Genomic DNA, 24,398 nt, shown 5'->3' with positions numbered 1-24,398 from the left:
TGATGTGTGCATATCATTTTTCTTTCAATCATATTTTTTTTTGTTTGCTAGAAATTGCCATCTCTGGGGAAACGGATATGCAGGGTTCACTTGCTGTCTAACATCTCAATATTAACTCAATAGTTTTGTGAACTTGATGCATGCTACACAAACTGTAAATACAAAACAGTGGCTTTGTGAACCTTTAAAATTGTTAACCTTTTTGTCATCTTTGGCTTAAAACACTGACTAACACATTGCATGATAACGTGACTTAAATGTTATGTTAAACAAATTTTTCCCCCCCGGATTTCTGTAAAATGTAGAGAGCATATTGCAGAATATTTTATTAAGGGCCTGATTAGTGTAGAAGTTGCTTCTGAGTGAATGTGTAAATGTAAGAATCAATACCACAGATCGCTATCATTCTTGTTTAAATGCAATAAATTGCTTTTTGTCTGAACACTTGCCACTTTGTCAGTGTTGATTTAATTTCTGTGCTTGGTGAGTTAATTTACTCTTCAGAGAGTTTACTACTTCCCTCATTAGTTTTGAGTATAAAATGTTAATCTGAATGTGTGTATGAATATATGTATGCGACACACCTCGATTAGCTAATTAACTCAAAACATTTGCAAAGGTTCCCTGAGCCTCCAATGGTTTCAGGCTGGACCAGTAGGCTGCTGAGGAGACAAACGTCCAGAGGACAGTCAATACAAAAGGTTATTGCTAAAGATCTGGTTGTTTAAGCTTATTTACTGAAAGTTAGGTGGGAGGAAAAAGTGTGGTAGGTTTTTAGATGAAGGTAAAATTACTTTTCATTTGGAAATCAAGGTACCACAGTATAGAGGAAGAGTGGAGATGCACAGAATTCACTTCATGTGAAGTCCAGTGTAAGTTTCAAACTTAGTGAAGATTTGGGGACTAGTTGGTGCAGGTTCACTGTGTTTATTGAAGTCCACAGCCATCTGGTTGGAAATTCCTTTGTTTCTTCTGTCAAGCTTTATGTAAATGCTTAACTTTACCTGTTTCAATGAACCAATATCATCAAAATAACAAGAAATAAAGGCTGGAAGTATTTCAATTTGAGTATAATTAATCTGTACAATATATAATTTTCTTTTTCTAAAATTGACAAATATTTTTGCAATATTCAATTTCTTTAGCTGTACCTGTAGATTGGCCCAACTTTAGTTTTATTTTCTATATCACCAGATTAGATCAAGTCAGTCTTATTTCTGTTTGTCAAAACAGGGAACATTTTCAATAATTTACTAAAATTTATTTTTTAATTTTTTCGCACAGGACCACCTCTTTGGCTGGAGTGCGCGCTCCCGACACAGGGGGAACAGATTTTTTTTTTTTTTTTTTTTACAGGGGAACAGAATTTCCCACAAAACCTGGACCTGCTAGAAATTAGATTTGTGACAAATGAAAGTACTCTTAAAATAAAATGTTATTTACGTATGCATTACATTGCGAAAGTATTAATTCCACTTCAACTTTTTCTGCATTTCTTCAATATATTTTATCAACGTCATCGTCATAGACCTCCTGGTAACGCTGTTTACATATCACCATGGCAACAAGGTGAAACTGAAGTTTCCTTCGGTGTTGAATTTTGCAACGATTATATTATCTAAAAAGGAGACACTTCTCATTTAGTTCCTTATGAGGTGATATTTATTCATCAGAGACAATGTCAGATATTTTGTGCTCGTGGCTGAACCGTGAACTGAGGCTCTCTGAAACCGTAGGTAAGTGTAAATTAACACAATCCTCCCAGAGCTAGCTTCATTAGGCTAACGCTAACGCAATAAATACCTCAATGGAGTTGTGCGGTGAAAGTGCTTCGTACATTTTTAGCATTTTGTTTAAAAAAGTTTTAAGTTTTAAAGACATGGCACAACTGTGTCTTTGGTTTTGATGTCTTAGATTTGAATTGTGAATATCTGAGCACAGAACTTTCTGAACTTCATAATTTATCAAAGTTTATGACACCATGATTGCTGACTGTTCTTAGACGCCAGGAACGTTTCCAAGGATTTCTCAAATGGTTACCTATTCGGAGAGATACTTCATAAATATCAGATGCAGGAGGATTTTCATATGTTTCTGAAAAGCGAGTAAGTTCCATATTGTGAAACTAGTGATTATATGGCACCTTTCAAAAGTTCAATGTAAACTTTACTTAATTGTAACTATATGTGGTAGGCCAACTCACATGCTTATTAGCTCTAGTGGGGGAGCTGAAGGTGTAAATGTCCTTCAGAGAGGGAAGAGGGGGAGGCAACAACCCTCTGAGCTGCCTTTATGGCCTGTCTGGAGCCTCTCCCTATCTGCAACAGTGCAGCTGCCATACCATACTCTGTCCTACTCTTTCCAGTTCAAAGATGATGCATGAAAGTGTACTTTGTGAGATGGTCAAACTTACGAGATTGTTTTATAACCTAACCCTGCTGTGAATGCCTCCACTACTTTACCACGGACTTGTCTGTTGGGCTCCTTGGTCTTAATGATGCCGTTTATTCATTAACTAAACCTCTGAGGCCTTCATAGAGCAACCGGAATTATACTGGGATAAAATTATATATAGGTGTGCTCTTATTTACTTTATTAGGCAACTTCTGGTTGAACTGGATTTTATTTAAGAATGTCAAAGTAAAAGGGGAGGAACATAGAAGAACACTAAACTTTACACATTGCTGTTTAAAAGAGTAACTTCACAACTTTGTGCTGTTTTGTGTTGGTCTCTCACATGAAATCACAACACAGCTTGATGTAGAATCATTCAGCCCCAGTTTGACCATGTTAGATTTTAAAGTAGGTGGTAAAATGAAGTCCAGATTCTTCAAAAGCAATGAAATAAACCTTCGCCCCAGTACTGAACTGAAGGTTTCTAATCAAATACCAAATTCAACGTCATACTGTTTGCCAACAAATTTAAAGTGTTCAGCAATCATTAATTCACATTTTTTTTTAAATTTAGTTCCTCCAACGCCAAAACCAATAACTTTTCTCGGCTTGAGCCAAGTTTTAAGCTTCTGGGGGTCAGCTTCAATAAGAGCACAGCCCAAGATCTGATGAAGGAGAAGCACGGTGTCGCCACAAACCTTCTTTACCAGCTCTACGTCGCACTAGAAGAGAAGAAGCCTGCAGGAATCAGCCGGGTGGTGAAGCTGCCCACCCTGCAGAAAAGGGAGTCTGAAATCCACTCCAATGTAAGAACATTAAATAAATGTGTAAGGTATTTTGCAGTACCAGAGGTTAGAGGCTAGTGTCTGTGGTTAGTATGCTCTTTACCAGCACTCAGCTGACTTTTACCTTTCCATTTGAATTCAAAATTAGTAGATTGATAGTTGATATTGTGACAAAAAATGTAAAAAGTATCTTTTCTTTTATACAGCAACGTCCTCCGGCGGTGTCAGCCAAAGCAGACCAGGGTCTTCCGGAAATTACTCAGGATAATGAAGGTAAAGACCACCAACCGGATGATTTGTCTAAGGAGATCCCACCTCTTCAACAAACGAAGCTACCCAAAATCCAAGATGAGAGAAAACTAGAAAAGAGCGAGAAGGTAAAAAAATATGGAAAATAAAGTACAAAATTTGTACTCTTCTATTCAGTTTAACCTAAATATACCTGGGTTTGTGGAAAACATACACATGGTCCTCAGACCCCTGATAATGCAATCATCAATATGTGAGGAAATTTGTGAGTTGCAGGGTGGTCTTCAGAAGTTCGATGACTTGATTCTGACCAATACGAAGCTGCTAAAGCCACTGCACTCAAATGCAGATCTCAGGAAAAAAAGGAAGCAGGAGCAGCTCAGAGAAAAAGAAGTTCAGGTTTGATCAAGATACAAGCATTTATGTGAATCTTTTCATTTTGCAAAAGGAAGGTTATTTTTTTTTTTTTTGAGAATAGGTTTCTGGGATAATTGTTCTGCTTTTCCAACTGCTTTGCTTGTGCAGATGGTCCAGGCTGAAATAGCCATATTCGAGGAAAAACAGCACAAACTTGCTAAATCTAGTTATGTGACCTTGTCAAGGTAAGAGAAAGTGGAAAAGTTAATGAAAACAATATTACATTCATTTGACACTATTTTATTCAAATGGTTCTGTTTGTAGAGTTGTCTACTTATCTTTTATATTGATTATTTTCAGCCCCAGTGACCAATCCATCCCTGTAGACTCTTCCCTTAGTGCCGTCATACAGGAGGCCGAAGTCCCTGCAGATAAACCAGATAAAGTGGCATTACAGTCCAATACCAAGTACATACAGGGCATCCGGCAGCAGCTGAAGGAGAGCGCTGTGGCTCGAGAGGAGAGACAAAAACGAGTAGACAGATTTCTGATGGAGCAGTATAAAGCGCGTGAATCTCAGCAGGTAAAACTTTGTGAAGTTACGTATTCCCAACAGGAACAAATACTCACAGTGGCCTCCGTTTCTGTGGCGTAGGAATTTCGCATATCAGCCAATTTGTTTGAGGAAAGTAGATATCCTCAATCATGTTGTCCTGTACTATGGTTTTAAACCTCTGTTTCAGGAGGCGCAGCTTGAAGAGCAAATGGTGCGTCGTCTGACTCGCCAGACGCAGCAGGAGCAGCGTTTGGCTGAACAACTGATGCAGATACGGAGGCAGAAAGAGGTGATTTTGGAGAATCGCCTGTTCAGAGAGGAGCAGTACAGGCGTCAGAGAGAAAAGGATTTTAGGGAAGCTCTGGACAAGGAGGCGGTGAGAAGCATATTCAGTCATTCTTTGGGTGATCACTGCAAAAGCAAAATCTTTCCAAGTGCTTTTGTATTGGTTTCTAGAGCAAATATCTGTATGCACTTGAAAAAAGACAAAGCTAACTTAAAAGTAAGTTTTCATCAAGATATATGGGCTTGTTTTAAATAAATACTTCTTGACCACAGATTAAAAAGTACTATAGTTTCACTGGCAGACTTATAACATGGGAAGAATGTGTTAATATAAGTGAAATAATCTGCCAGTGGAACTAGTACTTTGTCAACAATGTTAGCAAATTATTAGCTTTAAACAAGCTTCTGTAGCTTGCTTAGAAGAAAGTGACTTGTAAGTTAGCTTTGTGTTATTTCAAGCGTACAAAGATATTTGCACTCAAAACCCAACAAAAAATAAGTGAGATTTTGTGTTTATGCAGTGTTTCCATAGGGATTTCAAGGAAAGGTATGGTTTTGGTTGCTTTGAGTTAAAGTGTGGTTGTGTTGTTTGGTGTTATGAACAAAAGAATCTGGTAAGATAGATATTTTTTACAAGCGTGGGTAAGCAATAATTATTAAAGTAAAGAATGGCGTTGACAGATTACAATATTTAGGTAAGAATTCATTATTGTCTTAATTAGTTCCAACAGCAACATAAAGATTTTTGCCATACTATCTCTACTAAATCCTTGCTTTTGCCTGGACCTGGTGCAGGTTCTGGCTGAGCATGCCAAATTGGCTCGAGCAGAAGAGATCGAAAAGGAGATTGAATTTTGCAAGATGGTAGCTGCAGAGCGTGCTCTCGAAAAACACTTGAAGCACTACGGCATCTGCTCAGAGATTTTGGGACAGATGGTGGACATGGCAATCACAGCCGGAGAATATCGCCATATCACAGAGAAGTACGTGACATCCTCGCTTTTAGAAATATGGAAGAAGCAGAGTATTGTCAGTAGGCGTGCACTAATTGCAGTTTTATGGCTGACCGGAGATCAACGATCTTTAAAAAAACCTAACTTTCCGATTCCGATTTTGGCCAATACCAATTTTGTTGTTGCTGAGTTGGCAACAGTGGAGTAACTATTGTTAACTGTGAATATGCAGACATATCCTGGTGGGCCGGGCTGTCAGTCAACCCTCTCACAGCAGAGCAGTAGAGGATGGTGGCTGAGTTTTAGATTATTAGATAAGATTGGCTTCATATTTAAGTATCGGGCGATCACCAATCTCCCAAAATTAAGAAAATCGGGGCCGATGCATCAGTGCACCCCTAGCTGTCAGTAGGATACTTATTTTCAAGTTGATCTCTCAGTCTGATGATAGACAAAACAAAATTACTTTTTTGTGAAAAGGACCCTAAGTTGAATACATGTTTCTGCTTTCGCAACTTAATGATCTGAAAGATGCAACTGAGTAAGTAAAAGTTCAAATCCTACAGATATTCTTATTGACTTCAGCATGATTCGTAGTGATGCCATTATGGTGTTTGTTCATTTAATAAAATACAGCATGTTTGGAAAATTAACAAGAGTCTGTTCGAGTAATGCATCTGTTGCTGCACACTATCGGTCCGCAGGCCGAAAAAAGCTTTACTCAACTTATCCCCCGTTTACAAAAAAGTCTAATTCAGCTTTTTGGAAATACTTCTGGAGCAGCAAAATGCAATAATATTCTGTTCAATAAGCTTGTCAGGCCAAAAATTGTTGCTAAACGCAGGAGGTTTATTTTGTATTTGGATTCAGCCAATGTATCAAAAAAAGAGATCTATTCATAAGCGCTAACATGCTTATGACTGCAATGATAATTATGTTGTGTTATTTTATTAGCAGTTAAAATAACATTTGCAATAAGGGGAATTTGGTCATTTTATAATTTGTTTAGAATTTTGATGTAAATCCCATAATAGCTGATTATTGTATGAGAGTCTCATAGCGGCCAGCTCAACAATTATCCGCTGCTAGGTACTTTGTGTTAATATTTAACTTAAAATATATATTTTTAAACTGTTTAATCAATAAATCTATTTATGAAACACTTAAATTCTGTTTTGATATTGTACAGTGATGTGTGACCCTGAAGCCATTTTTCAGATCTGTGGTCTAATTGTATCCACAACTGAAAGTCTACATTTGCTTCTTGACATTTTTCATGCCGTCATTTCCAGTCTTGTTCCAGAGAAGAAGTATAAAGAGTGGAAGGAACTGTTCATTCAGGGTGTTCCCTTCTACGAGCCACAGGAAGACATTGAGCCAGAGATTGGATTCTTGGCAGCATTAAGCCCCTCGGAGGTTAAGAAAGAAGAGGTACTCAACAACCTGGATTATGATGAATACACTGTGAGTATGAATCTTTACTTCACTGCTTTTAAATTCAGTCGGTGTGCTTTGCCGAAGATAACTCATGGCTGTTTTTTTTTAATTTTTTTATTCTGTTTTATTTTTAAGAATATGGTTGGTGTGTGGATGTGGTCAAAGGATATAGAAGAAACAAAGTTACCACCGAGCTCCAACGACATTCTCGCATATGCTATCCATCGAATTAAAAATATTGCTCATCCAACCGTTGTGGAACCGGCCACGACCACTCCTCTATTTTCTATCAAGTCCTGCATCCAGGGCAAGGTTTGCCAATGCAAGAGCAAATGTATGGCCAAGATTGCTGAAGGTATAAAATTATATATATAGATATATATATAGATATAAAATAATGTATTTTAAAGTCCACACATTAAAAGTGTTTAGCCCTTGTAATTTCTGCTTTGCTAAAACTGTTGAAATATATAAAGTTAATGTTTCCTGCACAGCGCATGGCGTCACTGTGTTGTCGCCTGACACACTGGTTGAAGAGGCGCTGAGGTCTGTTAGAGAAGGAGAGAAGGTAAATTATAGTGCTGGAATTTCTGTCTCAAGGCTTTTTAACCTGCAACTGATTTACCATTTAATCTTAGTTGTCGATCTTAGTTCAAAGTTTAAAGCAGATGTTTGGTTTTTTTTTTACCCAACAATATAGGCTGCAGATCAGCAGGAGGAGAAGGAGAACGAGCCGTTCTCTAAATCCCCCACACCAGTTCCGTCAGGTGTTTATTGAAGCTGTTTTTTTTCTGCATAGTCTCTTGCAAAACTATTCATACCCCTGGAACGTTTTCACAATTTTGGCATGCTGCAGAGTCAAATTTAATGCATCTCATTGGCATTTATGTGATAGACCACTATCAAGTAGAGCATAATTGTGAAGTGGAAGGAAGTTCAGTTTTACTATTTACTAGTTTTACTATTTACTATTTACTATTCACGTTCTCCTTCATATAAAAAAAGTTGAAGATGTATAAAAATGCTTTTCCCTGGGACTAAGTAAAATTGGTATTATTTTTACTGAAGCTGCTTATTTACCTTCATTTTGCTTTGTTTGTCTCTTTCTTTCTATGCCTTTGAGTAAAGAGAGCGGTCGACTTTCACTGGACGATATTTCACGGTGGTGTGAGTGTTAACACTTTTGTCTCTAAATTTAGAAAAGATACAAAAGAATTATGTCCTTTTTGTGAAGAAATAGAAACTACTTTTCACATGTTTCTTGAATGTACATGACTTTCACTATTGTTTTTTTTTGTTGTTGTTGGAAGATGTTTTTTAAAAATGTGGTGTTTATTGGTCTGAGGTGGCTTTCATATTTGGTGCAGGTTATACAAAAAAGAAAGCCAGTAGGTGCAATTTGTTGAATTTTCCTGTTGGATAGGCAACATTTTCCATTTATATTAACAGAAGAAATAAATTAAATTGTATTTTGGGGGGAAAAGTCGACAGGATGCTTATTCTGATGGTAAAAAACAGAGTAAAGGCAGAGTGTATGTTTTTTTTCAATGTTGAATAACTTAACTGAATTTTTATCTTTGTGGTGCTTTAAAAATGTCGTGTGCTCTGTGGTTGATAGAAAGCTAGTTTTCAATTCAATGTTTGCGTGAATGTTGAAGTAAACCATACTAAAATGTATTTTTTATTGAAAAATAAATGTGTTGTTAAAATCAAATCTTTCTTTCTTTCTTTCTTCCTTCCTCAGATTCTAGCAAACTAGAAGAAAAAAGAGAATGTGTTAACAAAGTGAGTGTTCAGGGGTGCTCATAATGAAATTTTAGTACACTGTCTTAATTTTGTATTCCTTTATGCATCACACATTACATTGAACTCACTGGTATTACCGAGATTTTTTTTTTTTTTTTAACTAGTAACATAACAAAGAGACTTTGAGAATCATAATATTCAAATGAATATATTTTAGGCATAATTATTCCAGACCTAACATCTGTTTGTAATGAAACATGTCTATTTTCACTTTCTGTTATGTGTTTATGCAGATGGCCTCGATTGCAGCGTCAGTAGAAAGGGAGCTGAGGAAAGGAAATGCCATTCCAAATGAGCTGATAGTGGACATTTTAGTTGAAGCAATCAGGTAATGATGACGAATACTATTTTGCATCAGCTGTCCTAAGTAGGTTGACTGTGGTTCAGTGGGTAGTTGTCTTGCAATTGACAGGTTTTCAGTTCCAGATTTCTCTTGTCACATGTGCGTCTGGGTGAGGCACCGATCTGTATATATATATATATATATATATATATATATATATATATATATATATATATACTGCTCAAAAAAATAAAGGGAACATTTCACTTTAATTTTGTGTGTGGCTCCAAATCCAGGCCTCCATTGGTTAATAAATTTTCCATTGATGATTTTTGTGTGATTTTGTTGTCAGCACATTCAACTTTGTACAGAACAAAGTATTCAATGAGAATATTTCATTCATTCAGATCTAGGATGTGTTATTTGAGTGTTCCCTTTATTTTTTTGAGCAGTGTATATATGGATGAAAGTGGCTCTAGTATAAAGCACTTTGAGAGATCAGTATGACTGGAAAATGACTGTACAAGTTCAGTTGATTTAATTGTACCATATTTTATCAATTGGTCATTTGTTGTACTGAACTAAATGGTTGGTTTCTATTGACGTAGATTAACAACAAACACTAAAACTACTGATTTCTTCCTATCAGTCAGGTTCCAGCTCAGACAGGTTGGATCCTGGATGGCTTTCCAAGTAACATCACTCAAGCCCAATTGCTGGAGAAAGCTTTGGGTGGGTTTGTGGAAGAAGAACAGAGCACTGAAGTCAACACATTTGAACTTGTTCCTAATCCAGAGCACCTCAAACCACCAACACCTACTCTGCCTGTGCTGGACGTGGCTCTTCTGCTGGATATATCTGATGAGTGTGTGATTAGAAGGGCATCCTCTGGTAAAGGTATAATGCTGTGACTGGGGCATTTTGCTCTGTGTTATAAACAAGAACAAGCTAAATGTTCTTTGGTGCTCATGTGGTCATTTTCGTCCCAAAATATCTAAAGATGCTGCTGCTGCTGCTACCGCAGTACCCTCCCAGCCAGCAGCCACCATCAGGTGGTCTCCACACATTACACACAGGTAGTACAATGTTTTGTTCAGGTAGCACAACGTGATCAGGCAGGAATACCGCTGGATTGAATTTTTTGTCCTGCATGACTGTAATCTCAAGGTTTGAACTTGATTTTATTTTGTATTTTTTTTATGGAAGGATTGCAGCTTTTCAGGAAACCTGGCCAGAGCTAGAGAAGTGGTATGGTGAGAAGCAAAACATTTTGGTTAATGTCAACGCTGATGTGGAAGAGGGGGAACTTTATAGCAAAGTGGAGTCTGCCCTGTGTGAGGTTATGAAAGAGCAAGAAGAAGGTGACTTTTTTTTTTTTGCCATTTTGATGTTTAGCTGTTAAAGTAAGGTAATTTGTCAGTTATTCCAAATAATTAAACAATTAGAATACTATAATTCAAAAAACCTCCTTTGCTTTTAAACACTGATAAGGTTTTCACTGCTTAAGTACAGAGACATTTGTATATGAATTTGTCATCATGTTTTACTGAGCCGCACATATACGTAGCATTTACTGAAACCTTGCAATTAATTCCCTCGTAGCTCCTGCTGAAGAGGAAATCCCAAAAGGTCTGGAAACAAGAAGGAGTTCTAGAGCCATGAGGCGGGGAAGAGACTCCAGTGAGATTTCTCTCTTAAGACATGATTTGATCACCTCATGCAGTTATTTTAAAGTTAATTTGTGTTTGTCAACATGTGCAGGAATACAATATTTACTCAAATCTTGTGATTGGTCCCCTTATTAGGTGCTGGGTTTCATTCTGCTGAAGATGGTGTGTTAGATTACCTACCAAGAAGGAGATCCAGCTCCATCTTTAAGGCAAAGCAAGGCAAGGCAGCTTTATTTATATATAGCACCTATCAGCCAAAATCAACTCAAAATGCTAATATAAAAACAAAAATGTAGTACAACACATCAAATCAGTAAGATAAAAAAAAATAAAATAAAAATTGGTTTAAGAGTAGGCATCAGCAAAGAGGATATTATTTTTAAACTAGACTAAAGTCTTCTGGTAATAGGCTAATATATAGTTGTGTTTCATCAGCATGATTATGATACTCTACATTTTTATTCTGCAAAATTTCAAAGGATAAAATTATGTTGATATTGAAGAGGAGAGTACCCAGAATATAACCCTGGGGAACGCCACAAGGATTTTATTTAGTGTGAATATGGATAGAAAGAGGGGAAGAGATTCAAATGAGTTTTTGCTCTTGATCTAAAAGTATTAAGACATGATTTGATCAGCTGTTCTTTAATCACGCCTTATACAGTTATTTTAAAGTGAATTTATACTTGTCAAGCATAAATACAATACTAATTCAGTTGTTGCATTTAATTCCCTCATTAGTCGCCGTTGATCTTGGTGAAGATATGTCGGACAGCACAAGAAGCATAGAGAGAAGGAGTTCTACAAGGTCCCTCTCCAGCCTCAGGAGGGGAAAAGACACAAGTCAGATTGTACTCTTGATCTAAAACCATTCATTAAGACATGAATTGATCAGCTGCTTTTGAATCATACCTTGTTTTAAAGTTAACTTGTACATTTCTGTGTGATGAAAAGGGTTTTCTGACACTGTGTTATCGTCCACTGGGTCTATTGACGGACTCAACGACAGCACCCAACCGCCAGGATCATTCGCATTAAATCCGCTCTACGTAAATGAGCCTTTGTCTCCAGTAAGATATACTATTTTTATTTACATGCTTTATTTGTTTATGGGGTTTTTGAATACCTGCAAAACTGTTTATTCTCTTCAACATTTAGTTGTGTCTACTGCATATATTACAGAAAATGGATTCATTTTAGCCACCTTGTAACATCTGTAGTACCTTGCAAAGCTCTTTACAGACTTTTTGTCTGGTTATAGCCACAAACTTCTGGGTATTTTATTGACTTCTTTGATAGACTTCTAGTCTCCTATATGTATTATAACTGATATTCATCTTTTACCTGTTTTGCTATTACTATCCTCCTTCACTGCTGTTGATTTAGTTCATATTTTCCCCTTATTATGTTTCTCCAGCAAGTACCTGAGTACCTGTGTTCACACTGGAAAGATGTCTGTCAATCTTATGTAAACGGCATAAAGCATGTAATGCAGCAGCTGCGTTTACAGCTCACTCTTATTGATCGCCACCTCTTCAAAATCAGGTATCACGTTCAGCCTTTTGGTTTCTAGGTTTCAACTCGAGGCACCTACTGCCCTTTGTGTGAAATTTTCCATTTTCCAAGCTAATAAGAATCGATTGTTCAGTTAAACCAAACACATCTGGATCCACGTTCAGCCAGCAACAGCTTGTAGAATATTTTTATTCCTTTTAGAGATGCAACTAATGATTTTAGTTTTAGTTATTAATTAATCTGCTGATTATTCTGATGATTAATTGATTATTTGGATAACAAACGGACACATTCTGCAGATTTTTCTTCTAAGCCAGTATTTAAAAAATACATTAATAAATGCAAATAAATAAATAATTCAAATGCATAACTATATATAGTATTTCACTACAGTTTTGGCTTATACACTGTGCTGAATATGTTCTTTCAGAATATGGCCCTTTTTCAAGACTAGGCACCAGTTAACTACGAATTAATTGCTAAATTAGTTGACGATTTTTGCAATAATCAATTCATCATGATTAACACGATAATCATTTCAGTTCTAATTCTTCAGTTTCTAGATTTTGTTTTGCACTTTTAAAACACGATCTCCTGGTTGATTCATGTCAGAATAGGCATAAATGTTATGTGTTCTAATGTGGGTGCACAGGAAAGGGCTTTGAAAGTGTTTATGGGTGAGTTTTTCTCCAAAGCATTTTGCAGTTAATGTAAATTTCTCTAATTGTATTGTAAAACTGTGACACTTCTTCAGAGAAAGATACAACCACTTTCTGACTTGCCCTGACTTGAAGCAGGAGTTAGTTTCTCAGTGGCAGAAGGTCTTCAACAGCGTACCAGACGACATGAGAGAAGACGAGGAGACCAAAGCGGAGCTTCATCTGAGGCTGGATGTAAGACTACATTAGAATATGCTGTACTGTGATGCAAAAGGAACAAACAGATTATGTGCCCGTCATTTTAAAAGAAAGGATAAAAATAACAAACTGAATGGATCCGATGTATATTCAGGAGCTGCAGGAACGCCTGTGGGACATTACCGACAAGCGTAAAGAAGAAGACAAGCAGGAGAGGTCGGCTTTCATGTATGATGGATGGCTGGAGGAGCAATCAGCGTTGCTCATCAACCACTACTCTATGATAATACAGGTAACTTGCTAAACCTGTTCAGCTTATGGTTTGATGTTACAGAAACGCTGAAATCCCAGCATTTCCTTGGTTGTGTCCTACAGACAGAAATGAACCGTTTCCGTGAAACACTCTGTACCCTGGAGGTCTACTACTGGGGCATGAACAGACAAATACCACTTAGGATATCTCCCAAAGATTTCACTATCACACTGCTGAAAGAAACTGGAGCTGAAGATCAGGACAACACGTAAGAACCTTATTAATACAGTAAAACAGCATCCATTCCTCTGGAGCTTTTCCAAATTTTCCAAGTTATAACCAGAAACTTCACTGGATTTTATTAGGATGTCATGTCATTGACCAGCACTTAGTAATGTATAATTATGAAGTAAATTATGTTTCTCGATAGAGATATATCTATTATTTATTTAACCTTGATTTACCCTGGTAGTCATTATCATTTAGATTAAGAATCTTATTTTAAGGGAGACCTGGCAATAACAGGAGGCAGCATAAAACAAAACATTTGCAAACAGCACACACAAATTCCATAAATATACATTTATAAGAGGTGAGGCTTAAAACTGCTAAAACTTAGACGTTCTGGGTAGAACGTATTTACAGACAAAATGTGATTGTTTAATTTCTTCCGATTGAGATTCTTTTCATTCCTATTGTACGTTTTATACCAAAAACATATGGTGATATATGTTGTTACTGCCACCCATCACAACAGATATGAGTTTCATTCCATATCACAAATCCTTAGACCAAAATGTTATTGAAAATCTGTGGTGAGACCAAAATAGCTTTTTACAGACACTCTCTGTTCAAAGGCTTCAACTCATTATTATATGTGTTTTTGTCCTGATCTGTCCCATAAAATCTCTTTAAAATGCATTGAATATTGAAGCTGTCACAACACAAAGTCTAAAAAAACATTGAAAGAGTATCGATACTTTTGTACTGCATTGATATTAGTCTAGTTATTGAAATGAACACAAGTCGGTAAATGTGATGGAAAGTTACTAAAGGCTAATGAAAGTTGCTTAAAAATGTGTTTTGTTAGTATGGAGCCAGTGAGCAGTGGTGTGAAGGACCAGGCAAGCGATAAAAAACTGTAAGTAGAAGAACATAAGTTGTCCTCTGAAAAGCCTGTTGATGCTCACCTAAACACTTGTGATAAATACTCTAAAGTATGACGTTATGTACACCTGATTGTTCTCTACTTTTATTAGACCCCCTGACCCCACGAAGTCTTCCTCTAAGCTGATAGAGAATGTAAATGTCACTTTTAGTGTTGTACTTTATTCTGATCCATAGCACAGCACAGCAGCTACTGATTCTTTTTGTTGTTTCTTCAAGTTATTTCGGGGGAAACTTTTAAGAGACTATGAAGAGGCTCTTCAAGCTATTCAAACTATCAAGGACATGGTAATGCTATTTTTTGTTAGCTTGAGGAGTATTATTACATTACCTACCTTTTTGCTGTAGTGGCTCTTGCTGGTCTTTCAATTGTGTAGGTGTCAGTAGAATTCCAGCAGAGAGAGGCAGAAGTGCCGGAAGAGGTCGCAGAAGAAAAAGAGACCGTATCAAAGAAGACAAGTCCAAAAAGTTCTAAAAAGGAAAAGCAGTCACAAAAAAAGCAAGCAGGCATGATACTTAACAACCTTTAGGACATATATGCGCTGTAATTGTCTATTTTTCTTTTTTTTTTAATCAGCCCTCCTTTATAATCTTTTGCTTTCCATAGCATTACCTCCACCAGTAGTGGAGATTCCACCCCCAAAACCTCCAGAAAAAACTCAAGAACAAGAATTGAGAGAGAAAATATATAAAGAATTTACAGCTGCTGTGACTCATGAGGGTATGTACATCTACACTATCTGTCCCACCAATATATAGCCAAGTGTTAATATTATCATGCAGTGGGTTGCGTTAACGTCTGTTCCTGTATGCAGTTACTTTTATGCACCAAGATAACATTGTATTTAGTACTCTATTAGTCAGTGTTTAGCTGGGTATTCGTCCTGTTTCTGTGTGTTTTGTAGAAAATTCAATCAAGGTTCGTCTTGAGCTGGTGAAAGACCGCGGCCTGGCGATGGTCAACTCCCTGGAAAACAAAGTGCATGAGACTTTTAACAAAATGGAGAAGCAGTTTGAATCATTCTATCTGTCGGAAATGGAGTGGTATGATTACATAAACATCTGTTCCCCTTATGTTTGGTGTGGTTTGATCATATGTGTGTGTACAACAGCCCTACACATCGTGTGATTTACTAATGCATTCGTATCTCTTAAAATTCTCCCTATTTTGTTACATTACAACCACAAACTTCAGTAGCACAGTAGATTACAGTCAGTACTGTAAACCTAATTTGAATATTTTTGGTTGTACTGAAACATATTTGTATTCTTAAACAGTGTAAAGGGGGTTTGAACTTCTGTATTTGACCTGTTAGAGAAACTGTAGTTTTTTTTAGTTTTTTTTTTTTAGCTATTTGATGTAACTCATAATGCCCAACTATGCTTAACAAATGTCTGTCACTAGTTCATGGACATTTAGAAAATAATTTTGGTTAAATCTGTTTATGTTGAACATGTATCTTCATAGAAACTGGATTGTTTGTTGATCAAACCGTGTTGGCACGCTGTAGATATAGATAAAACCTGACTCAGACAAGGTCCAGTCAGAGTCCTGACCTAGATACAGTAAGATGCGGTATATATGGCATGATTTGAAAATTGATGTTCAGAGATGGTCTCCATCCAATCTGACTCAGCCTTAACTATCGTGCAGTGGAGGACGGGCAAAAGATGTAGTGCTCGACCTCTTCAGAGCAGCAGGTAGAGATATACCCAAAAGACCTGCAGCAATTCCGAGTGAGCATAAATGCACACCACAATTCACTACTTTGTGTTTGTCTATTCCATAAAGTCCCATTAAGATGAGTATTGTGGTTGTAATAAAATGTGAAAAATATTTCGGGGTCTTAAATGCCACACGGTGTTTTAAACATGTATTGTGCACAGAATGTTTTAATTTTTCTGTTTCCAGTATTGACCAGCTTGGAGAAGTGGTTCGCCACCACATAGAGGCTTCCAGTAAGCTGCAGTACGAGCTGGTGATGGTTTGTAAAGCCTTTCATTGAATCTTTTTAGTACGCTCGAGTGCTGTTATTGTAAAATCTGAGAGCGTTTTTTTTTTTTTTTGTTCTGTATTTTAGGAAGACCGTGACTTCTATTTGAACGGAGACTGTCTGTTGGTTCCGGGTGTGGTTCTCCCCCCGCGTCCACCTCCTGTGGAGAGACCAAATCGGTCCATACTGACGGTTGCTCAGTTGGAATCACTCTTCAATCATCTGTTCAACATGGCTCCATCAGGTTCATGTGTACACCAGAGACTAATTGGACTGTTACTAAGTTTATTATTCTTCCCACTCATCGACCCATAATTCCTTTTCCCTTCTTTCTGTCTTTTAGGCTTTATGTCCAGCTCTGACTTCTTTTATTTTTTCCAAGATTTGGTCTCTAACAGCTCAGGCAGGAGCATCGTGCCTGAGGCCTGGACAGATATGATTGAAATGCAGGTATTCAGCAGGTTCAAGGCTCTCAGTGACCAGAGTAGAGGTGGTCTTTCTCCTTGAATTTTCTGTTTCTGATCTCTGTTCATTTGTAATGTTTTATTTTTGGTAGTTTTTAAGTGTAACAGTGAGTGCAGCGTAATGTTTTATTTTTTATTTTTGAATGAGCAATAACTGCCATGTCCTGTCTCTTGCTTTCAGCTGTTAGAGATCAATTTTTTGCTAACTGATGAATGTGAGCTGATCGACTGGCGGCGCTTTCTGCTCAGCGCTACTCTGCCGTGGCCGCTTCCCTCTCTGTCACAGCTGCTGTATTTGCTGAAACAATATAAGGAAGCAGATATTGATGACACTGGATATATAAACGAGGAACAGTACCTACAGGTTAGGATCTATCCAGAATGCAGATTTCACACTAATTTGATATGTGTGTGTGTGTGTGTGTGTGTGTGTGTGTGTGTGTGTGTTTGTGTTTGTGTGTGTGATTTATAACATGTCCAACCCTGTTCTGTTTGTTTGTGAGAAAAATAAACCTTTAATGTGTAAATAGAAGCTGTCACAGAAATGAGTTTCATAGATTGGTTGATCAGCTTTTCGTTTTCCTTCTGGACAGATAAAGTTGTGGTTTTCTGGTCAGAGCGTCCAGAAGGTCCCTGAGGACCCTTTAGAGCCTCTCCCCTACGACCGTTCACGCAACCTGCAGAAGGTAACAGGCCAGAGTTCAACTTCTTTATTTCTAATCTAAAAAGAAATTTGATTTGTCCACACCATAAACCTAAATGTCTTTTCAGCTGAATTTTACGTGACAGACCAACATATAACTGTGAAAGGGATAAAAACAAAATGCGTGATTCTAATTTCAAATGAACAATATCAAAAGTGTGTCACGAAAAATCCAGTACAGCTAATGTCCCTCAGAAGTTCCTCAATTAGTAGATGTATTTCACCTGTGTGTAATCTTACTTCATTTATAAAAGATTGGTAAATGTTTGTAAATGTTTGTTGAATAAAAGCCAAAAAATGTGCTGTTTACATCAGACTCCATGTCGGAGCACACAGAAAACGTGGAAAAAGGTGTGCCGGTCAGATGAAACCGGAATAAAACCTTTTAGCCAAACATAATCTATAGTAGAAATGTGGCCATGATGGCGGCAGCATCATTATCAGTGTTGATTTTTCACAGGTGTTCTCCATCCAGTCTCAATGAAAATGTGAAAATGTTCTAGGGGTACGGATACATTTAAATAATTAAACCTTTGCAGTTTTTAATAATCTACTATTGGCGATTACACAAGGATGGTGGAACTTTTGTTTTGTCTTACGTTTACATTTCAAATTAACACACCTGCGAAAGACTGAAATAATTATTAATTGATACGAGTATCAATTTGTTTCTGTTGTAGTTCTTTTTCCAGATGTTTGCAGACCATTCCTTCTCTCCTCCTCTGCTGGATTATCTGTCCATGCTGCAGTACTTTGCAGCCAGCCCAATCCCCAAACAGGGTTTTATCAGAGCACTTAGTGTAGTGTTGGGGAAACATCTCCAGCAGCCTCTACTGAGCCTTCTTGTAAATGTGAGTATATGAAAAGCAAAGTGAGTCAAATCAAACCCAGATGTGCCGTTGTGCTATATTTCTGCATTTGTTAGATTATTTTATATAAGCCAAAAATAATTACAGAGACGCGCACGTTTCTTAAATCGACATAAATGTTTCTTAATACAGTCTCTGCCGGGCACGGAAGAAACCGTAGAGCCCACAACCTTCAGGTTCACCGAAGACTACAAAGAGGAGGATGCTCTGTTTTCGTCTTGCAGTTTTTTTAAGGACGAGGAAGTTCCCATTTCTGCTCTGCTTAATGTCGCCTGCCACAAACTCACCAAGATGGGGGGCATCGCCCTTCCTGCAGGGAGCATGACTTACGAACAACACAGACAGGTATTCAGGAATTTCAATATAGCAAATTACTAATATTTAGGTTTTGGAAGAAACTGTGTTCCACTGTTATGTGAATTTTGATCACAATTCATGTCACATCTGTAATAATGACGAATTACCCAGAGAGCAACGGTAGACCTCGTTTAGCATCTCCAGTTCAATTCAAGCTTCACTTAACCAAAGTTCTTCAGAAGACTTTCACAACACACATAACACCAGATTGGATTTAATAACTAAATATAAATATTGTGGTTGTAAAATTAACGTACAAAATTTAGCCTAATCCTAATTTAGAAGGGTTAGGGTAGGGTTAGAATCAGACACATTGAGAAGATACTGATTACTTTTACTGACCATTTTGGCAAGTTTTCAATGCAAAAAATGGTCACTAGGAATTGTCTTTATTTTTATTACTGAAGTTTCCTGACCTGCTAATTAGTCTTTTTGTCTCTGCCGTCTGTTAAGAATCTTGAGAATGTGTACACTGAGATGGGATACGAATGCAATGAGTCGGTCCCATTCTCTGTTATTTGTAAGCATCCATACACCCAAATGCTGATGGAAACTTCAACAAACTTCCAGCTCATTGTAAGTTTTTGCAAATTTTTCAGTATGCTCATTTATCTTCTTATTCCTAGACACCATATATGCAAATAATATCAAATACTAATGCATTAACTTTATGTTTTCCCTTCAGAATATTCTGAATACTACTGTCCCATCACGATGAAAGGGAATTCGAGCCGTTTTTGTTTAATCTTTACTTTGTTGTTAAATAAACAGAAAATGCAACCATACCTTCGCTGACTGAAGTGGTTTAAACTGAACTGAAATTTGGGATTACGTCATGTTTGAAACGGCAATCACCTCAGTGACGGCAGGAATGACCTCCTTAGCTTGCCCTTTCTCTCCGTCACGCACTCCTGCAGTTCTTCTGAGCGACTTGTTTTTCTAATGGCCTGCCTAACAGAAGCAGCATCCTTTGTGCTTACAATGAGAGCATTGTCCAGGATAACCTGCATGCCAAGCTTCTCTGGCTACGACCGGCCAAAGCACATTCAACTCCCAACAGAGTTCATTCTGCAGAGCTTCTTATTGGTTTAGAAAAAGGACATTTACCTATTTGTTTATGGTTTACTCCCAAGGAGAAGGACTTTGTAGGTTTTTTAAGAAGGTAGTAAAGAATATGTTTGTAGGCTTTTTGAAGGTATTTTGTGTCTATTTGAAAAAGTCTTCTAAACTCCAGTGATGATCCAGTTCTGTGTCTAAATCAACTGAGAAAAAAACTGCATGCTTGAGGTTTAATGTATTTTCTAACATTTATTTAGCTTTGTGCATTTATCTGTCGGACAAAAAACATCAGCAAGTCACTGTGTTTGTTTAAACATTCACTATAACTTTAACGGCTTGTCTCTGGTTCCATTTTCATTTTTTTTGTCCTCTTCTTTAATGTGTTCATTACATTTACATGCCTGCAAAAGCAGCAACGCCGCTCTGTGCTGCTGAAAACAGAGCTGTGTGAAATTATGCGATCCCTTACAGATTTCTTTGGTTTTTGATTTTTGTAGAAAGTTATTTTATTTTCATTTATTTTTCATTCTTATTTTAGGCATAGGATTTATCTTGTTAGGATTTCCTTTTCCCTCTTGTGTCATCCTTATTTCCCTCAGTCTCCTGTTCACTCCACTTCTCCAGCTGCTGGTTATTTACCTCATCCCCGCCGCCTTCCCAGCTGCAGCAAGTTTCCCTAATGACTCCCTCCTCTGTATATTTACCTTCCAGACTCATTGCTCTCCACTGGTTCCCCCATTAATCTGCTTCTTTCTGTTGCACCTTCTTGCCTTTCAGCCATATCTCTAGTTGCCCACTGGTTCTCAGTTCAGTTTTGTAAATTCATTTTTTTTTTTAAAGAAAGTATTTCCTCCAGCTCTCTGCACTTGGGTCCTCCTTTAAACTTGCATCATGACAAATATGTCAATGACTTTGCATCAATGCAGGATGTGTTTGTAAGAGGTTTTAACCTATTTCATATTGTCTGGCAGGAAACATGCCTCTTTAATTTTCCACAAGTTGATGTGGATTTCTCCTGGTTCTCTTAATAAACATATTTTGTGTTGACTCATAATCTGTTTCTGATAGTGAAAACTATTTGCTCTGAAAGACCTGACTGACATAAAAGGTAGAGGAAAAAAAAATAATTTTTTGCAAAATTTCTAATAGTCATACAATGAGGGCTTTGGGAACCCTTCTCCCCCCCTTTCGCTACACCCATTACCTCTTTCCTGCCCTTGTCTCTGTTTCTCCCTGGTCTTCTCATTGTCTGGTTTTCAACAATACGGAGCAACTCGCATGGGACAAGTACACACAGAGGAGTTCTTGAAAATTTCTTGGGGAAAATAAAAGTTACTCAGAGTTGGACTTTTTCCATGTTTCTGCAAGTAAAACCCCCATCTTGGATGCATTCATTCTATGAAAAGAAATACGGATTACAAGTTTAACAGGTGCAATTTATTATTTTTTAGCTTAGCCTCTTTTGTTTTCCGTTTGAGCTGTTTTCATTGATTTATTTTGGAGTTTGACAAAAAGACTTGCGCTCCAGACCATCACATGCTGCTAATAACAGCATGGGGATTGCTTTTTGGACGATCTTTCTTCTGGCTCTTCCTCTGCTTCACTCTGCCAACATCCTGACGGTCTGTCTGATTGGTGAGTACAACTTAAGTTCTCTTTAAACAATTTTATATCGCTTGTTGGCAATCTTTTGATATCGCACTGACATAATTTGTCAAGGTAGCTTGTAAAAATATTAGATGCACATTTTTTTATTTTCTGCCCTGTAGGAGGAAGTCACTTCTTGTTGTTGGATGAAATTCCTCATACCTTGCATCAGCAAGGTCAGGAGGTTCGCATGTTCTTGCAACTTGGTAACCCAGTTATCACAGGTATTTACATTTAGACATACAGAAAAAATCCCCAGTAGATTTAAGTAATAATTTCATGATCAATAAATCCATATTTCGGTTCCCTGCAGACTTTTCCTACGCTGCTCGTGTAGATAGTTACAAGAGAAGCACATGGTCATTAGGAGAAAAGTACATAAAAGAATATAACGACTGGTTTCTGGAGCGACACAGTTTTTACTTGAAAGGTATCTTGTAATGATTCTGAGGATTTATGCAGCTCTAGACTTCTGGACCTTTTTAGCTCGTTTATAGAAATGCTTTGTTTTTGTCTCTGTCTTTCAGGGAGAACTTTAATGACTTTCTAAACTTAATGGCTCATCTGTCCTTCCAGTGTGAAATGCTGTTGGAGGAGGAAAAGGTAATACATTTCCTCCAGTGGGAGCGTTATGATGTTGCCATCTGTGATGCTTTTAACCCATGTTCCTTCATCCTGGCATGCAGACTCTGTAATTCACTTGTTTCTATTACTTAATCATGTATTGTAATCAAAGTGTTAAAGCATGCAGTTTAAGCCAGATATTGGTTTTAATATTAAATATTTCATCTCAATATTTAATATTAAATTGAACCAAACTTTTCCTGTTTTGGGTCAGTTGATTACAAGAATTATTTCAATTTCCCAAAGGTCAGAATAATCAAGAACTTTTCATTACTTTTAAACTTTGTAACTTGTGTAACTTTGTAACAGTGGGTGGAGCACATTGTGAACAGCTGGGGTGGCGCTCACCTAAGGCCAGCTTCACTAACACAGCCATGGTACCAGAGATACATGTTAGATTTGATGGTTCTCCTCTGTTTGGGATTCCTTGCACCTCTAATTCTCGGCTGGGTTTTGTGCAGGAACAAAAACAACAAGAAAAAACACAAAAAAGAACAATAGAGGTGTCAAAGTTGTTGTCCTGAACACTTTGGTTCCACATCTCTGTTCTATTTTAGTAAAAACACCTTCCTCTGTTCATGTTGCTCAGATTATGCTTAATAAACCATAGTTGCTGCACCAATTGTTTCTCGTCTTTACCTTAAAAGCTGTATTGTTCCATTTCCTGTGCCCTTTATTCATTCTACATTTATTTTAACTATAAAAGTAAACTTTAGAAGTCCTACATTAGTTCTTAGCAATGTTTTGAGTGTCATCAAGTCTGCCAGATGTGTTTTGTGTGGCAGTGCTGAGCCGTGTCGCTCTGACCTGACGGCACCACATGCAGGGGCAGCTGATAGTATTTCTAAGCAGCAAAAACTCATGTTTAGGTTGGTAAATATTTTTGCTTTCCTGTTTTTTTTGGTTTTAATCTGTTATTTTAAACAAAGTTTTCTGGGAGTAATAATGGACGCTTGAATTCTTGAAGTCTGTATGGATGATGTTGCGTGAGAAAGAACCGTCACGGTCTGCTGGCTCCAAACCAACAGCACCACCTGCAAGACTCAACTTTGACCTCACTCCCTCATTTGCTGGTTTCCCCCAAAGTCTCCATCTCCACAAGACACAAAAGCACAGAACTTGAGTCATGATTAATCAGGCTCTGAGGATTCCCCCCCCCCTCCTCTGTTCCTGCCCTCAGGGGCAAGACTCACATCTACATTGGGGTTTAGCAGTGAAGAAAATATAGATTAGTGGGCAAATAATGACCAATTAGGACCACTTGTCTCTGTCCACTCAGCTGTCCACTCCTTCACTCCTGTCCTGTGTTTCGTTTGTCTGGGACTTGATGGTTCCAGTGAGTCTTCCGCTGTCTCGCACCCAATCCCAAACAGACGGGGAGAAGGAGTCAAAGTAGGACAGAACAAATGTTGGGTGGAGGGAAACTCTCAAAGCGCAAAAACCAGAGCAACAGAAGTTATTTAGGCAATCCAGAAGTCTGCATATGTTTTACCACATATATTTCTACATATTTTTCAATGTCAGTATTCCATTTTGCATCTTTCCAGACTGCATTTTCCAGTGTTCTCAGGTCTTTTTAACCAACTTTAATCTGGATGGACAGATTAAGAAAGGGAGGGAGGGAAAAACAAATTAATGGTAGGATAGATGGTTGTCTACTGCTTTGGTTGTCGACCTGGTTTTACTCATTTCATCTAGTGTCTCATTTTTAACGGTCATTTTGTGCAACAGAAAAGCAGATAGTCATTTTCATTGGTTGGATTTTTTTATTTTTTTTATTTTTTGCAAATATGTGTTCTAAATAAAGTTAGAAATGATATAATCACAATAGCTGACTCACTGCACACTGTAGGCAGTCGTATTTGAAGCATATATAATATAATAAAAGCTAGTGTTGGGCTATAGCGGTGGTACGCAGCCTTTACCATCCACAGAGCCATTTTGGGCCTCAGTCCAGCTAAAACTTTCATAAAGATCTAATGGAAAGTTTCTTGTAACCAACATTTTATTTAATCTTTTTGGTGTTAAAATAGAGAAAAGCATAAAGCCTTTGTAAAAAGATGATTTACATATTCTGTGGGATGTTAATATTTATGGAAATAATGTAAAAAAAA

General features: G+C 37.4%; 1 protein-coding gene across 1 annotated transcript; it reads left to right on the top strand.

The window, feature by feature from the left end:
- Positions 1-1,564: 1,564 nt before the first annotated feature.
- spef2 (sperm flagellar 2) lies at positions 1,565-22,901 on the top strand. Its single transcript, XM_015047882.1, has 46 exons — positions 1,565-1,736; positions 2,003-2,105; positions 2,969-3,200; positions 3,386-3,556; positions 3,705-3,827; positions 3,954-4,030; positions 4,146-4,368; positions 4,529-4,717; positions 5,422-5,609; positions 6,872-7,043; positions 7,152-7,371; positions 7,511-7,584; positions 7,717-7,783; positions 8,145-8,183; positions 8,761-8,801; positions 9,056-9,150; positions 9,755-10,002; positions 10,106-10,181; positions 10,312-10,466; positions 10,708-10,785; positions 10,911-10,994; positions 11,517-11,618; positions 11,730-11,845; positions 12,193-12,320; positions 13,045-13,183; positions 13,302-13,439; positions 13,523-13,668; positions 14,491-14,541; positions 14,660-14,702; positions 14,787-14,855; positions 14,945-15,074; positions 15,175-15,288; positions 15,473-15,611; positions 16,480-16,552; positions 16,649-16,805; positions 16,905-17,011; positions 17,207-17,389; positions 17,619-17,711; positions 18,409-18,579; positions 18,730-18,942; positions 19,408-19,530; positions 19,640-20,829; positions 21,517-21,648; positions 21,783-21,884; positions 21,974-22,090; positions 22,188-22,901. The coding sequence occupies exons 1-42, from the start codon at positions 1,679-1,681 to the stop codon at positions 19,670-19,672; spliced, it is 5,181 nt and encodes a 1,726-aa protein (XP_014903368.1). The 5' UTR covers positions 1,565-1,678; the 3' UTR covers positions 19,673-20,829; positions 21,517-21,648; positions 21,783-21,884; positions 21,974-22,090; positions 22,188-22,901.
- The last annotated feature ends 1,497 nt before the right edge of the window (positions 22,902-24,398 follow it).

Source organism: Poecilia latipinna, unplaced genomic scaffold (genome assembly GCF_001443285.1).
Source record: "Poecilia latipinna isolate Pla-1442-1.1 unplaced genomic scaffold, P_latipinna-1.0 Scaffold846, whole genome shotgun sequence".
NCBI classification, from domain to species: domain Eukaryota; kingdom Metazoa; phylum Chordata; class Actinopteri; order Cyprinodontiformes; family Poeciliidae; genus Poecilia; species Poecilia latipinna.
Note: the sequence above shows the minus strand (reverse complement) of the source record. Positions and strands in the feature narration are given on the sequence as shown.

Excerpts from the sequence above, each read along its gene's own strand:
- spef2 (XM_015047882.1), top strand. The coding sequence starts at position 1,679 with ATGTCAGATATTTTGTGCTCGTGGCTGAACCGTGAACTGAGGCTCTCT. Across the intron at positions 14,542-14,659 it reads CAGGCAAGCGATAAAAAACT|ACCCCCTGACCCCACGAAGT; the intron begins GTAAGTAGAAGA and ends TACTTTTATTAG. Across the intron at positions 15,289-15,472 it reads AGCTGCTGTGACTCATGAGG|AAAATTCAATCAAGGTTCGT; the intron begins GTATGTACATCT and ends TGTGTTTTGTAG.